General features: G+C 32.5%; 2 protein-coding genes across 2 annotated transcripts; one reads left to right on the top strand and one right to left on the bottom strand.

Moving 5' to 3' along the window:
* Positions 1-3,166: 3,166 nt before the first annotated feature.
* On the bottom strand, positions 3,167-8,438 carry LOC115710684 (uncharacterized). The gene is made up of 12 exons (XM_061112582.1): positions 7,336-8,438; positions 6,274-6,601; positions 5,724-6,217; positions 5,350-5,642; positions 5,203-5,308; positions 5,016-5,108; positions 4,699-4,887; positions 4,309-4,593; positions 4,141-4,206; positions 3,922-4,032; positions 3,465-3,824; positions 3,167-3,373 (listed from the first exon to the last, which is right to left on the bottom strand). Exons 1-12 carry the CDS (start codon positions 7,630-7,632, stop codon positions 3,167-3,169), a joined length of 2,829 nt encoding a protein of 942 aa, XP_060968565.1. The 5' UTR covers positions 7,633-8,438.
* Positions 8,398-13,707, top strand: LOC115709952 (uncharacterized). Its single transcript, XM_030638227.2, has 20 exons — positions 8,398-8,699; positions 9,023-9,109; positions 9,200-9,268; positions 9,372-9,504; positions 9,596-9,642; positions 9,749-9,835; positions 9,935-9,996; positions 10,636-10,678; positions 10,780-10,860; positions 11,027-11,143; positions 11,283-11,388; positions 11,497-11,560; positions 11,725-11,767; positions 11,862-12,047; positions 12,134-12,295; positions 12,537-12,674; positions 12,874-13,020; positions 13,124-13,210; positions 13,290-13,358; positions 13,443-13,707. Exons 1-20 carry the CDS (start codon positions 8,568-8,570, stop codon positions 13,527-13,529), a joined length of 1,947 nt encoding a protein of 648 aa, XP_030494087.2. The 5' UTR covers positions 8,398-8,567; the 3' UTR covers positions 13,530-13,707.
* The last annotated feature ends 600 nt before the right edge of the window (positions 13,708-14,307 follow it).

Genomic DNA, 14,307 nt, shown 5'->3' with positions numbered 1-14,307 from the left:
AGAAAATCAAATAATTTTAAATCCTCAAGTTCTTGAAATACACATTGGCCAAGTTTTTGCAAACAAGGAAACCCTCCAACAAGCAAACGGTAAGCCTTCACTCAATAAGATACAATCAACCTTTCAAGGTAAAAAGATCATCAAAACTAGACTATAAACTAGTACGTATTGATGATAACCGCAACCGGACATTCTTAGCATCAAAACATGGAAAGACTGACATGTTTATCATAAGAAAAATAGAGCATACTCATACATGTTCATTGGACATCACTTCTGGAGACCATCCTCAAGCTACAAGCAACCTGGTTGGAAAGGTTATAAAAAACAAGTTTGTAAACCCAAAAAGAGATTACACTCCAACAGAAATTGTGGATGACATGGCGAGATGATTACGGTGTCTCTATATCTTACCAAAAAGCATGGAGAGCTAGAGAAAAGGCAATTGTGGATGCTCGTCGCCGCCCACAAGAATCATACGGTGAGATACCATCAATTTTATACATGATGCAAATATCAAACCTGTGTAATAAAATACTTCATCAACATAAAGTACTAATATGCTATATAGGAATTTATACTATAAACTAATTGGTTACTTTTGAAACAGGAACAATCACAGACCTAGTAACAGATGAAGATAACAAATTCAAATATCTATACTTTGCAGTAGGTGCTTCAATAAAAGGTTGGCAACACTGTACACCAATTATAGTCACGAGATGGAACCTTTTTGACAAACCAACATGGAGGCACTTTGTTGATAGCAAGTGCACAAAATGCAAATAGACATATATTCCCACTTGCATTTGCGTAGTAGATTCGAAAATGACAGGCTCTTGGGAATGGTTTCTTCACAAAATAAAGGAAACTTATGGCGAAAGAGAAGGTCAATGCATCGTATCAGATAGACATGAGAGTATACTAAAAGCAGTAAAAGAGACCTTTCCGGATATAATGCATGGGGTATGTTGTTACCATTTGATGAAGAATATAAAAATGAAATTCAAAAAAGGAGGTGATGAGCTCAAGATTGCATTTAATAGTGCATCTAAAGCTTACAACATAGAAGATTTTGAAAAGAGCATGCAAGACTTGGACAATATAGATGTAAGAATAAGAGATTACTTGGTGAATGAAATTGGTGTCGAAAAGTGGACAAGACTATATGGCATGAACAGGAGATACAAAACAATGACATCAAATATTGCCGAATCAGTCAATGCGGCCTTGAAAGCGAAGAGACCTACCCATCGCAACTCTACTAGAATGCCTACATTCATTGGTGCAAAGATGGTATTGGGAAAACAAGAATAGAGCCCAAAAAACTACAACAACACTGGCAAAAATACCTGAAAAAACATTAAAGAAACAAAGAGATATGAGTTTAAAGTACAAGGTAATTATGTATACAGAAAAATAAAAATTGCTTACAAACATATTTACTCTGTTGTAAACTTAATAATCGTTTACTTGATTAATACAGGTTGAAACAAAGAAACCTTACGGTATACCAAGTACACGACAACAACAGATCTCACATAGTAAACTTGGAGAATAAAACATGCACTCGCCAACGATTTGAATATGATGAAATGCCTTGCTCTCATGCAATGGTTTGTACTAAGCAAAAGGAACTGTCTTGCTACAAATATTGCTCATACTACTACACGAAAGAAGCTTTTATGGCAACATATGAAGACAAGTATACTCCCATTAGGTGAGGCAACATCATGGAATATACCAGATTTAATAAGAAATATTGTAGTCCTCCCACCTAAACATAAGAGAGCTTGGGAAGACCAAAGAAACAACGATACAAAAATGGACTTGAAGCAAAAGCACAAGTGGTATGCGGTCAATGTCACCAGAGAGGACACAACAAAAGATCATGTAAAAATGACCCAGTACTAAAACCACCAAGAAAAAGAAAAAGATCATAAGATCCTGAGGTAAAATGAATAAATGTTGGTAAGCATCAAACATGGTTACTAAATAGACAGTATACAAAAACAATTTACAATGATAATTGTTAGTTGATAAAGCTTTTCAATGTATTAATACAAACTTTTAATAAAATGATTACAATTCGCTTAGATTCAAGTAAGTTTTTTTTTTTCCTCCTCTATATATGAACAGTTACCAAATATATGAACAAGCTATTAACCGTAATTTATTTACAACCATTTTAAAGGTTAATAAACCATCACATTGGTTTATATCACTTAGAAAGGTATACGTAAATGTCATTGGTTTATAAGATCAAACAAAATTAAACAAAAATCACATAAAAAATGCCGAACACTAAAACTAAATTCTAAATCCAAAAAATTAACATATTGTCTCACAGAAATACATAACATAAAACCTGCAAAACATACTGTGCCAGTAAACCAAAAGGTTACTTCAAAATTAAAATAGGCAAGAGTCTCCTAAAATATTATTGTTCCAAACAGTTTCTTAAACAAACACAAACATAAACCTAAAAACAAAACAACATGACATAAAAATACACATAAAGTTCAAAAAATGTAAACTAGGTTTCCAACATGTTGTTCTATTACATAAAACTATGGCATCCTTCCTGGATGCTCCGAAGTAGACTCGTACCCACCCAACTCCTTCTTCTTTGCATGAACAAACAGATCAACACACAACTTCTTCCGAGTGAATGCAATGTCCAACTTCTTAGGAATCTTATCAATCAATCCATGCATGAAGAAATGAGCATACTTTATGATAAAAACACCACAATCACTACATCACAAAAATAAACCCATAGCAATTGTCAGATAACAAAAAATAAACAATAACATAGAATCATAAATATAAAAAAAAAACAAAGATAGTTACTTATCCTCTTGTTGTGGCAAATTATCAACCACGACAATATCAAACGCATCGATATCTTTTACCTTGCCAAGGTGCTTACTACTCCCGTCAATATCTTTTCTCCCCTCATAGAAATTAACATGTGACAAGAAGATAGGAATTATTACGGCAAATGCACGAACAAAACTCTCTGAGTTGTTCTTGTACCTCCCAAACCTCATAGAATTCAACACTTTTAAGCATCTCATCTTAATGTCAAGAATACACAATATCCAATGAGCAAGAACAATCACGTTAACAGGCATTAGTACGAAATCAAGCTCGGCCCGGTGGTTTATTGCATAACATATAAAAACCCGCTATGTATGCGGCCTTTAGAATCCTTCTTAACCAAATCAACATTTTCACCACTTGCAACAAACTCATTATATAATTCAAAAATTTGAGAAGCAAAGAAGCAATCAGTAGTATTACCAGAAATTTTCACAGACTGGTCATACTTTAACTTCTTTCTCAAATAGTAGAAACAAACATCAATATGCTGCAATAAACATAAAACAATCCAAAGTTATAAACAAATATACAGAAAAAGTATACAATAAACAAAAAAAAATATATAATAACACACTAACCGAGCATGACAAGTTCTTCCCAACAGTAAGCAAATCATAGAACCACATCTTATCATCAATTTGACAAACCACAAAATCCAATGGAACCTTAAGCTTCCTATGACATTCTTTAAACTTCTTCACTTTGTTTTTATCATTAAACCCAATCTTAAACCACTGATCAAAAGATTTAGCTTGCACATCATCAATCACATTGAAAAAGCCAAATCCAAAAGCACATGATCCAGGACGTCCACCTTTTGGTTTACCAATACTACCTGAACCAAATTCTGTGGCATACGGACTGTTGTATACAGAACTAGGTTTCCTCTCTCTATTTCCAACTGTAGGAGTTTCTTCCTCCAATTTTATAGACTTTCCCTAGCATTCAAAACAATTACAAACAAATAAAAAAAAAAGTAAGTGAAAAGAAAAAAAAAATAAACTACCAAATAACATAAACAAAATAAAAATAAACCTTTTTCAAACTGTCTTCATAGGAAACCAAATGATCATTAACAACCTCCATGGTAGATACAGAAAAGCTTTCTTGAGAACCATGCTTCTTCTCAACACCAACAACATCAGTCTTAAAATATCATGCAAAAAAAAAAACAAAAAATATGTAAACATAGTAAACCAAAAATCAATACTCAGAACATAATCAAGAATTAAAAAAAAAAAAAAGTAAACAAACCTTGTCCAACCCATAGGTAGATAAAACATCAGCATTTGTTGCCTCTAATTTATTTAAAGACTTATCCTAAAAACAAAAAATAAAAATAATTAAACATGACAAAATGATTCAAAATATAAAATAAACTAAATAAACAAAAAAGTATACAGTAAACAAAAAATGACAAACCTTTTTAATGCTTCCCTCATAGGCATCAATCTTTTCATTTATAATCTCCAAAGCAGACACAGTGATACTATCCTCAGTGCCTTGACTATCAAACAACTTTCCCTTACTACAAACACCTTCAACATCATTTACACTTGCATCTACATCAACTGCTCTGCCCTCAACATTATCTTTATTACTCCCATCTGCAACATCTTTTGCTTCTTCAGTATTCTTTCCCTCAACATTGTCTTTATTTGTCCCATCTGAACCAATAGCTTTAACAGCATCACCACCCCCCAAACCCTGTAAATATACAAAACAAACATAAAAAACATTTGACAGAGACAACAACCAACATAGTAACAAATCATCTAAATAATGAAAAAACTAAAAAATAAATAAACTTGCCTGGTCATCACCACCATCATCTTCATCCTCCTTAGATTTTTTAACAACATCCTTAAATAGGCCATGATCATCAACAACCTGTTCTTCATCATTCAATTTATCAGTATTCTTTTTTTCTTCAGTAAACCAATCAGGTTTACTAGAAATAAAACTCATAATATCAAATGAAGGAGCATCATCATTAAAAACCTACAAAAAAATAAAAAAAAAACCCATTAAACAATAAAAACATTAATAACATAAATAAAAAATATTCAAAAAACAAAAAATATTCAATAAACAAAAAACAATATACTAGTTTACAAAACAATAATAACCTGAGTATATTGGATATTCTCATCGAGTCCAACAGTTTCAATTGCATCTTGACTTTTCACATCAAAAACTTCAACATCATTTAAATCATCATTCTTGCAACAAAAAAAAAAAAACCAACAAAATCAAAATAACATATGAAAAAACAAAGAAACATCTAATAAACTAATAAAATAAACATAATCAAACCTTGCCATCGCTCTCATCAGGACTATCATTTCCATCTTTAGAAATTTTTGCATTTTCAATAGCTTCCTTCAACTCATTAAACTTCAATTCCATAAAAAAACCAAGCCTTCACTGATCTTTGAGTCAATATACGACTGAAGACTTAACTGCAACTCCTTGAATCTACCCTCCAACACATTATTCAATACTTCAATAGACTCATCAGTCTTCTTTTGCCTAGAAATAAACTCCTTCATCTTACGCATCACACCATCAACATCAAAACCACCAGTAAACTCCTTCTGTACACCAGAAGATCCAACTCTATCAACATTAAACTTTGAGAATGGAACATCATCAAAGTCATCATCTGACTCTTCTCGGCCAATAAACTCCATTCCAGTAAGCACCAATAAACCTTTTATTTCATCTTCAGTAGGCACAATATGTTTTCCTTTCAGCTAGCAAAACAAGAAAAAATAATTAGTTTACAAAATATAATAAAAACAACAAATAAACAATTTACAAAATATAAAAAATACCTTATTTGAAGATAGAACTTTCTTCTCAACTTCACTTGAATTAGGATTTCCAATACTCTTCCATCTACAAAACCTATATGGTTTACCAGAATCATAGGAACAAAACTTTGCCTTCAAGCACAAAGGAATGGTTTCATACAACCAAACCAAAAATGCAAAAGGTAAACCAGGAAGTTTATAAGATCGAGGACCCTTTTCCAAATGTTTCCCTTTAACCTTAGCAAGAGGCTTAGCAACACCTTTTCCCTTCATAACACCCCTCAGACCAATCTTTAAATTGTGCAAAGTTAATTCAAACACTGGTATACCCCATGGAAAACTACCATACTCATCAACCCCAATTATGTTCAAAATCTCAACAGGAACTTTTTTTGAGTAAACACTACTAATCAAACAATTAGTAACAAGGTACAAAACAGCCATCTTCACAGCATACTCATCTGACTTGAAATCACTATACATAAACCTATGCTCAACAAAGACTAATAACGATCCTTTCGATCACAAAAATATCGATCAACAAAAGCATTTTCTCTGTGTGTATACTTACTCAAATCGGCATCACCAACACACGAAACCGAAACAACAATGACAAACTCAGCTAAACTGAATCTGAAATTCTCATCACCAAACTTAAACCACATTTCTTTTTCATTTTTCTGATATACCTCCCTATGTAAGGCATTATGAACTAATTGAGACTGAAAACCAACAGGATGGCTATCCAAAAAATAACCAAAACAAGTATCACGAAACAACTTACGTTGATCTTTAGTCAACTTGGAATTAATATTTTTGACAACAATGTTATCCTGATTAGGGAATAACATCACTTTTCCCTGAATCTTTTCACCAGGCTTGAAATATAAATCCCATTCCTGTAAAAAAAATGATATACAAAGAAATCCACACATTAAACTAAAAATAAGCATAAATAAACAACTTCACAGGATACAATAATCATTTAAATTTGTAAACCAATACTTTCCACTGTAAACAAAAAAAAAAATACACATCAATACCTAAAAACTATAATAAACCATAAACATACAAAAATAAACCAGTAAGCTTAAACATAAACCTAAATAAACAAAATCGAAAAAAAATTAACAAATAAACTAAAAAATCAATAACAATAACCTAAAAATAAATAATCAAACCCTATAATAAACAAAAACAGAAAATATATTTGTAAGCCAAAACTTTCCATAGTAAACAAGAAAAATACCCATCAAAAATCTAAAACCCAAAAATAAACAAAATAAACAAAATAAAACAAAATAAACTTAAACATAACCTAAATAAAACAAAATCGAAACAAATTAACAAATAAACCAAAAAAACACATAAACAGTAACCTAAAAACAAATAATCAAACCTAAAATCAACAAAATATATTACAAACATCATGAAAAATAACAAAATAAAAACAACACCCAAAAACCCACAAATAAAAACCGACTACAATATAAACCAAAAAAAATATTACAAACAAACATCAAAAACATTTAAAAAAATAAAACAATAAACTATAAAATCTAAAAATAAATTAAACCCCTAAAAATCGTAAACCCAATACAACCAAATAAAAAATTAAAAATCATAAAAATACCTTCAAATCATTACGAACTTCAACCTCCAAGTCTTCACTATCATAATCCTCAGGCAAATCTTCAGCAACTTGCTTCATCTTTTTCACATTTCGAACATCTTCTTTCTTCACTTTATCAACAACTCTTTTTCTCTTTTGCAATGCCGAGCCACGGCTACCATCCGATGATCCACCAGAACCACCAGAACGATCAGAATCATCACGATCTCCATCATCGGAGACATTTTCCATTTTCTTCTTATCAGCAGCTACCTTTACAGAATGCGAAGGAGAAATTGAGGAACGAGTTTTAACCATTTTTTAGGTTTACAGATGATAATAACAAGGCAATAAACGAAAATGATGCACTCAAACTCTCTTGCTAATACAAAAATAAACCACCCCAAGAAGAAGAAACCCTAACCCCTATACTCTGTATAAAACGAAAACAGAGAAAAGAAAAGCTCAAGATGAATATTTATAAAAACAAACTTACTTTCCTTTTATACAAACACTTAAAAAACCATAAAAATGGTAAAATAGAATATAAAAATAAAAAAAAAATGATTACAATCCTCTAAAACCGTCCATAATTTGAATTACACATGCAAAAAAAGTGGCGCGTGAACAGTTGCACACTGCAACATGGAAGACGTGCAGGACGTGATGTGATGACGTCATCACACATCACACGTCCCATCCAGTTATTTAAAAAAAAAAAAAAAATGAATTAAATTAAAAACGGTATAAAAAACGGTACATTAACATATATAAATGACAGCACCATATTTTTGTAAAAAGAATGCAATTAAAGTACTGGAGTGTAAATTTTCCTTTATTTTATTGTTATTTTATTATATATAAATAATATTTTATTATTTTATTAAATAAAAATAAAAAGTCAATTTCTCATAAACTAATAATTTCAGTTATATAGGCACACTTTATATAGAATAGATATGATAAGTAATTTCAACGCTATTTCCAAAGAAAAGAATTATGTTTTCTAATTGATAAAAGTAAAACGGTGCGTTTATTAAAGTCTGACCTTACTACGTAGGAATTAAACTATTCCAACAAAACGACACCGTTGCGAGAGGAACACAACACAACACAAGTCTATGACTATGATTCTTCTTATAGATAGTTGAACACTGCCGCTTCCATGGCGTCTTCTACTTCCTCGCTTCAAAAACTGCTGTGTCCTCTGCTCTGAACTAAACAAGCTTTCAGCTTTTCGGCTTCAGTGAAAAATGGGGAAGAAAACGAAGAAGCCCGGAAAAGGAAAAGAAAAAACAGAGAAGAAAACCGCCAAAGCAGAGGAAAAGAGAGCTCGCAGAGAGACCAAGAAGCTCTCTCCCGAGGACGACATCGATGCCATTTTGGTATATTCATTATCGTATCTATACTATATATTTCGTTTTTAGATTAATGGGTATTGTTGAAACACTTGTGATTGATCTTTCTTTTGCTGAAAATTTAGTGAGAGTTGTGCATTTATAAAAATTTAAACTTTGACTTGAAAATCTTCATATTTATCATTTAATGTATCATTCAGAACGTGTTGTAACATGACATGTGTTTATCAATGCTGTGAGTTCTTTTGTTTTGGGTAATTGAATTGACATACAAAATTTTCAGTTGATGAAAGAGAGATGGAATGGAGTGATTTTGGAAGAAATATAACACCATTTTGTTATTGACACAGTTAAGTATACAAAAGGAGGAAGCTAAGAAGAAGGAAGTTCATGTTGAGGAAAATGTCCCAGCTCCTTCTCCTCGATCAAACTGTACGGTAATGTCCTTACCTTGTTTGTCTGTGGCTGTGTTTTTGTTATTTTCCCCTTAATTGAAAGATTTCTTGATGCTTGTGCTGTTTGTGTAGTTGAACATTAATCCCTTGAAAGATACTGAATTGATCCTCTATGGGGGTGAATTTTACAATGGCAACAAGGTTAGTTCTTGAAAAATTTCACAAGTGTCCTTGGTTTATTCCTTAGTAATTTTAGTTTTTCTCATTGTACATTCCTATGATCACCTCAATTTGGAATATGCAGACATTTGTCTATGGTGATTTGTACCGGTATGACATTGAAAAGCAGGAATGGAAGTTAATTTCGAGTCCTAATAGTCCACCTCCCCGCAGTGCTCACCAAGCAATTGCTTGGAAGAATTATCTCTATATCTTTGGTATACATGATAAAAACATAATATTCGATTTTGAAATGATATAAGCATTAGGATATGTGTGAATCATTATTTTTGCATTGTGTGGCATTAGGTGGAGAGTTCACATCACCAAATCAGGAGAGGTTTCATCACTACAAGGTGAATCCTTTCATACATTTAGTTCATTGTAAACTGGTTTGGATGTTTGAACCTAGCTATCAAAATGTTTTGGGGTAACGAGTGACTTTGTATTTTGGATCTTTAGGACTTTTGGATGCTTGACCTAAAGACAAATCAATGGGAGCAACTTAATTTAAAAGGGTGTCCAAGTCCGCGGTCAGGTCATCGAATGGTAAATATTAATTCTTTTTACCTGACATTTAAAATATCTGGATGTCTTTTGCCAGTAAGTAATTATTATTTATTTATGGCCTTTGTTATTTTGTTACAGGTGCTATACAAGCACAAGATCATCGTTTTTGGCGGCTTCTATGACACTCTTAGAGAAGTGAGGTTGTTTACAGATTTTATCTAGTACTTTGTTCTTATCTTAGATGGCCTAGTGTTTTTTAGTGTATGTATGCCATTATAATTTTTTATTTTTTTAAGTTGGTACTGTCGTGAATTCAATTAGGCAACCTTAATTGTAAATTTGATTGTCTTCCTCCTCCATGTGAATAAAACAATGCCCCTGCTGAAACTGGGAACTAAAGAAGAAGTTAAATGCAGTTTTTTGCAAACAATGACTAGTCTAGTAGACTTAGATTGAGAAAGAAAAAAGGAAAAAAAAATGAAGAAGAATGATTGAAGATGCATGTTTTAGTTTTATTTTTATTTTGCATGGTCAGTTAAAAGTTGGTTATTCATGACATTGAATTATCATTGAGCAAAGGAATTCACAAAATTCAGCGAATCAGAAGTTCGTATTCATTCAACACATATTTCAACAGGAGAATCATTTTTTTGCTTAGAAATATTCACTTTTGAATGTTTGTCATTCCTCGTTTTGAGGTTTTATGCAATCTCTTAGCTTATAATTTTTGCTGTAAAGGTTTTATCCTACTTGGGTTTGGACTTTCTACTTCTATTTATAGTAACTGTATTGCTCTGCTGTATGAGTGGTAGATGAGATTCTGTACTTTACTTTTGCAGGTATTTTAATGATTTATATGTTTTTGATCTGGATCAATTCAAGGTACATATAACTCGATTCTTTTACACGAAGCAAGCATTGTCATTTGCTATTGTATTATGGTTTGTATGTTAATGAAAAGTTTTGTTTTGTTGGAATTTTAGTGGCAAGAAATAAAGCCAAAACCTGGAGCCATGTGGCCAAGTGCCCGAAGTGCTTTTCAGTTTTCTGTTTTCCAGGACGAGGTGAGCACATACAGATGCTCTTTCATTATATTAGGCAGCTACACTACACTTTGCTCCAAGTCTTTTGTCGTGCACATACATACCCGTTTATGTTTAACATGTACCTCGTTGGTTGCTATAACATCCACAACAAATGGTTACTATATTTGCCTCTTTCGACATGCAGATTTTTCTATATGGTGGTTATTCCAAAGAACTTTCATCTGATAAGAGTAGCTCTGAGAAAGGAAATGTCCATTCAGATATGTGGTCCCTTGACCCTAGGACTTGGGAATGGAACAAGGTTCGTTGCTAAGAGAGAAAAAAATCAAACCTTATTATTTAGCCATGCATTTTTTTGGTCTCATAATTTTGTTGTTTTATTGTATTTTCACTAAAATAAATGGTTCATATGTCTGGTTGTCTCTATTATAATGGAATAGGTAAAGAAAATCGGGATGCCTCCTGGACCTCGTGCAGGGTTTTCCATGTGTGTTCATAAGAGACGAGCTGTGCTATTTGGAGGGGTGGTGGACATGGAAGTTGAAGGTTAACTTTATCTTTTATTTTTACCTTTTTATCTTATCGTTTTCACAATAGTCTAAAACTAAGCTTTTGCCTGAATTTCTCTTGTTTATTGTGCTGTCTTCCTTTCAGGTGATGTGATGATGAGCTTGTTCTTGAATGAACTCTATGGCTTCCAATTAGACAACCGACGTTGGTAATGGTTGAAACTGTTTTAATTATTTTCCATGACTTTAAAATGATTTGAGTTATTTTTCATTAAAAAAAAACTCATTTTGAGTTTACAAATACGAATTTGTTCATTTACAAATACAGGCATTCCTGTCAACTCTGAGAATGATAATTTTCTTTTCGTTTCAGGTATCCATTGGAGTTACGGAAGGAAAAGTCAACAACAAAAAAGGTTTGACAATGTGCATTTATACATGGATATCTGATAATTTCAGTTTGAATAGATAGAATAAAATTGATCAGTTTATTTGGTTTCTGTTGCACAGCTAAAGAAGATTTCTGAACAAAAATTTAATGACGATGAAGAACTTGAAACAAATGACAAAGATGAGAAATCTGAGTATGATGAGGCATGTAACATGGAAATCAACATTGAACAGATGTCCCAGCATATGAACACAAGCATGGCCGTCGATGAAAATGGAATATCATCCAAATCTGACTTACCAGAGGTTTGTTGTCCTGTATGACATCTCCTACCTTGGTCCTTTTAGAAATATCCTTGAATTGAATTGTAAATTTGGTTTGAACTATTTAGGTAGTGAAGCCCTGTGGACGCATTAATTCTTGCATGGTCGTTGGTCGAGATACTCTATATTTATATGGAGGCATGATGGAGGTTAAAGATCAGGAAATTACACTTGATGATTTGTATTCTCTAAATCTCAGCAAACTTGACGAATGGAAGTGCATCATACCGGTTTGTAACAGTCCTTTCTGTAAACAAATGTCATAACAATCTTCATTGTCATGTTCTACTGTTGGTAAAGTGACTTGTTGGAATGTTAAGACTTCCTTCTGTAAATATTAATGGAAACAAAATAGCTTTGACTGAAGCCTAATAACCATTGTTAATCTGTCAATCCTATTTGAACCAATTACTTAAGATGTATTCCAATAATATCCAAAATTGATTGTCTCGATTGTCGCGTGATGCACAGGCTTCGAAAACTGAATGGGTGGAAGCCTCCGAGGATGAAAATGAGGACGATGATGAAGATGATAGTGACGACGAAGGTGACAGTGGTAGCAATAGCGATGAGAGTGATGATGATGATGACGATGATGATGATATGGAGGTGCCTCTTTATACTCCTGTGCTTCTGCTAAGTTGATGCATTGTTTATTAAACTAGAGAAAACTTAAGTAATTTAATATCTTTGTTATCTGTTTTATGCTGTTTCCATTCCTGTACTTTGAGGTATTAAGCTTCGATTATCACATTCGAGGAAAATACCCAAACTTTTCTTCTTATTTGTTGTAATTTCTTGTGTGTAGATTAGCAAAGATGAATCTGTTCAAATGGGGGATGCAGTTGCTTTAATCAAGGGCGGAGGAAAGAAACTTCGAAGGAAGGAGAAACGGGCCAGGATAGATCAAATAAGAGCCAGTCTTGGCCTTTCTGATTCGCAAAGAACACCATTGGTACTTTGTTCTATTCTCTTCTAAGAATAATTTAGATTCAACACTGATTTTTATTGTTGGCACCGTCACTATCTCAACTGATCTGCTTTATGTTTATGTCAAGCCCGGCGAAACCTTGAGAGATTTTTACAAACGTACAAACATGTACTGGCAAATGGCCGCACACGAACATACTCAACACACTGGAAAGGTTTGCTTTGGCCTTAAAAAAATATATCATGCCATATTTTTTTCCTTCTAATCTTTGATATTAATACAATGGTTCTCAGGAGCTTCGAAAAGATGGCTTTGATCTTGCTGAAGGTCGATACAGGGAGCTTAAACCTATTCTAGATGAGGTAATAATTCTCTAAGCTATGCCAAGGTTCTTGAACACCCAATTCATTCAAATTTAAATGGTTTTTATTTTGACAACTGTTCAGCTCGCCATCTTGGAGGCAGAGCAGAAGGCTGAAGAAGCAGAAGCACCCGAGACTAGTGCGAAAAAGAGAGGCAAGAAGAAAAGATAAGCTTTAAGTCTCTCCATACCATTTTCACGTATCACCAAGGAGAGTGTAAATTAACACTTCATTTTGTTACAAAACTGGTCTTGGTTACTTACTTCATATGAGTGTCTTATATGTCTTCTCTATTTCATATTCATACAATTTTGAGTTGAATGGCTTATAAATCCATGTTTTTCTTTCTGATTGGTTTTCCATCTTCTTCTGTCTCCATATTCCATATAATACCAGGAGCTTTTTCTCCTTACGGTAGTCGGTCTTGTTTGTAAAGTAGGATTGAATTGGATAGAGTAGTATATAATTTATTATGTGATTTTGTTATGAAATTGGAGATGTTAAAAAAAATAGCAATGCTTAAAATACACTACATACTAATTGTGCACGAGAGTGGGCAACATCCAATCCAATCTAATTGAACCAAACTGATTCAGTCCAATTCAATTACAAAAAATTGAATAATCAATTACAATTGGATTGGATTAGATGCTAAAAGTTAGATTCTAATTGGATTGGATCGATTATTGGATGTCAATCTCAAAGTTCAATTAAAAATCGATTCAAGCTAATTACATTTATATATGTTAAAAAATTATTTATATTTATTTATATAATAACAAAATATTAAAAAATATAATATATATTAATTAGGGGAATTACTTCATATACTATTTTTTTTAACATTTTTTATGGTTTGAGTTTCTAAAGTGGTTGCATCGCTAGTTGTAATATGAGTTTCTGTACGATTTTTTGTTGCAATTTAAGTTGCAGAGCTAGTTGCAATAGA

The sequence above is a fragment of the Cannabis sativa genome, chromosome 3 (assembly GCF_029168945.1).
Source record: "Cannabis sativa cultivar Pink pepper isolate KNU-18-1 chromosome 3, ASM2916894v1, whole genome shotgun sequence".
Taxonomy (NCBI): Eukaryota; Viridiplantae; Streptophyta; class Magnoliopsida; order Rosales; family Cannabaceae; genus Cannabis; species Cannabis sativa.
This window is presented reverse-complemented; position numbering and strand designations above follow the sequence as displayed.

Excerpts from the sequence above, each read along its gene's own strand:
- LOC115710684 (XM_061112582.1), bottom strand. The coding sequence starts at position 7,632 with ATGGTTAAAACTCGTTCCTCAATTTCTCCTTCGCATTCTGTAAAGGTA. Across the intron at positions 5,309-5,349 it reads GGTAGATTCAAGGAGTTGCA|GCTTGGTTTTTTTATGGAAT; the intron begins GTTAAGTCTTCA and ends AGATCAGTGAAG. Across the intron at positions 3,374-3,464 it reads GGAAGAACTTGTCATGCTCG|CATATTGATGTTTGTTTCTA; the intron begins GTTAGTGTGTTA and ends TGTTTATTGCAG.
- LOC115709952 (XM_030638227.2), top strand. The coding sequence starts at position 8,568 with ATGGGGAAGAAAACGAAGAAGCCCGGAAAAGGAAAAGAAAAAACAGAG. Across the intron at positions 9,643-9,748 it reads AGAGGTTTCATCACTACAAG|GACTTTTGGATGCTTGACCT; the intron begins GTGAATCCTTTC and ends TTGGATCTTTAG. Across the intron at positions 11,561-11,724 it reads CAATTAGACAACCGACGTTG|GTATCCATTGGAGTTACGGA; the intron begins GTAATGGTTGAA and ends TTTTCGTTTCAG.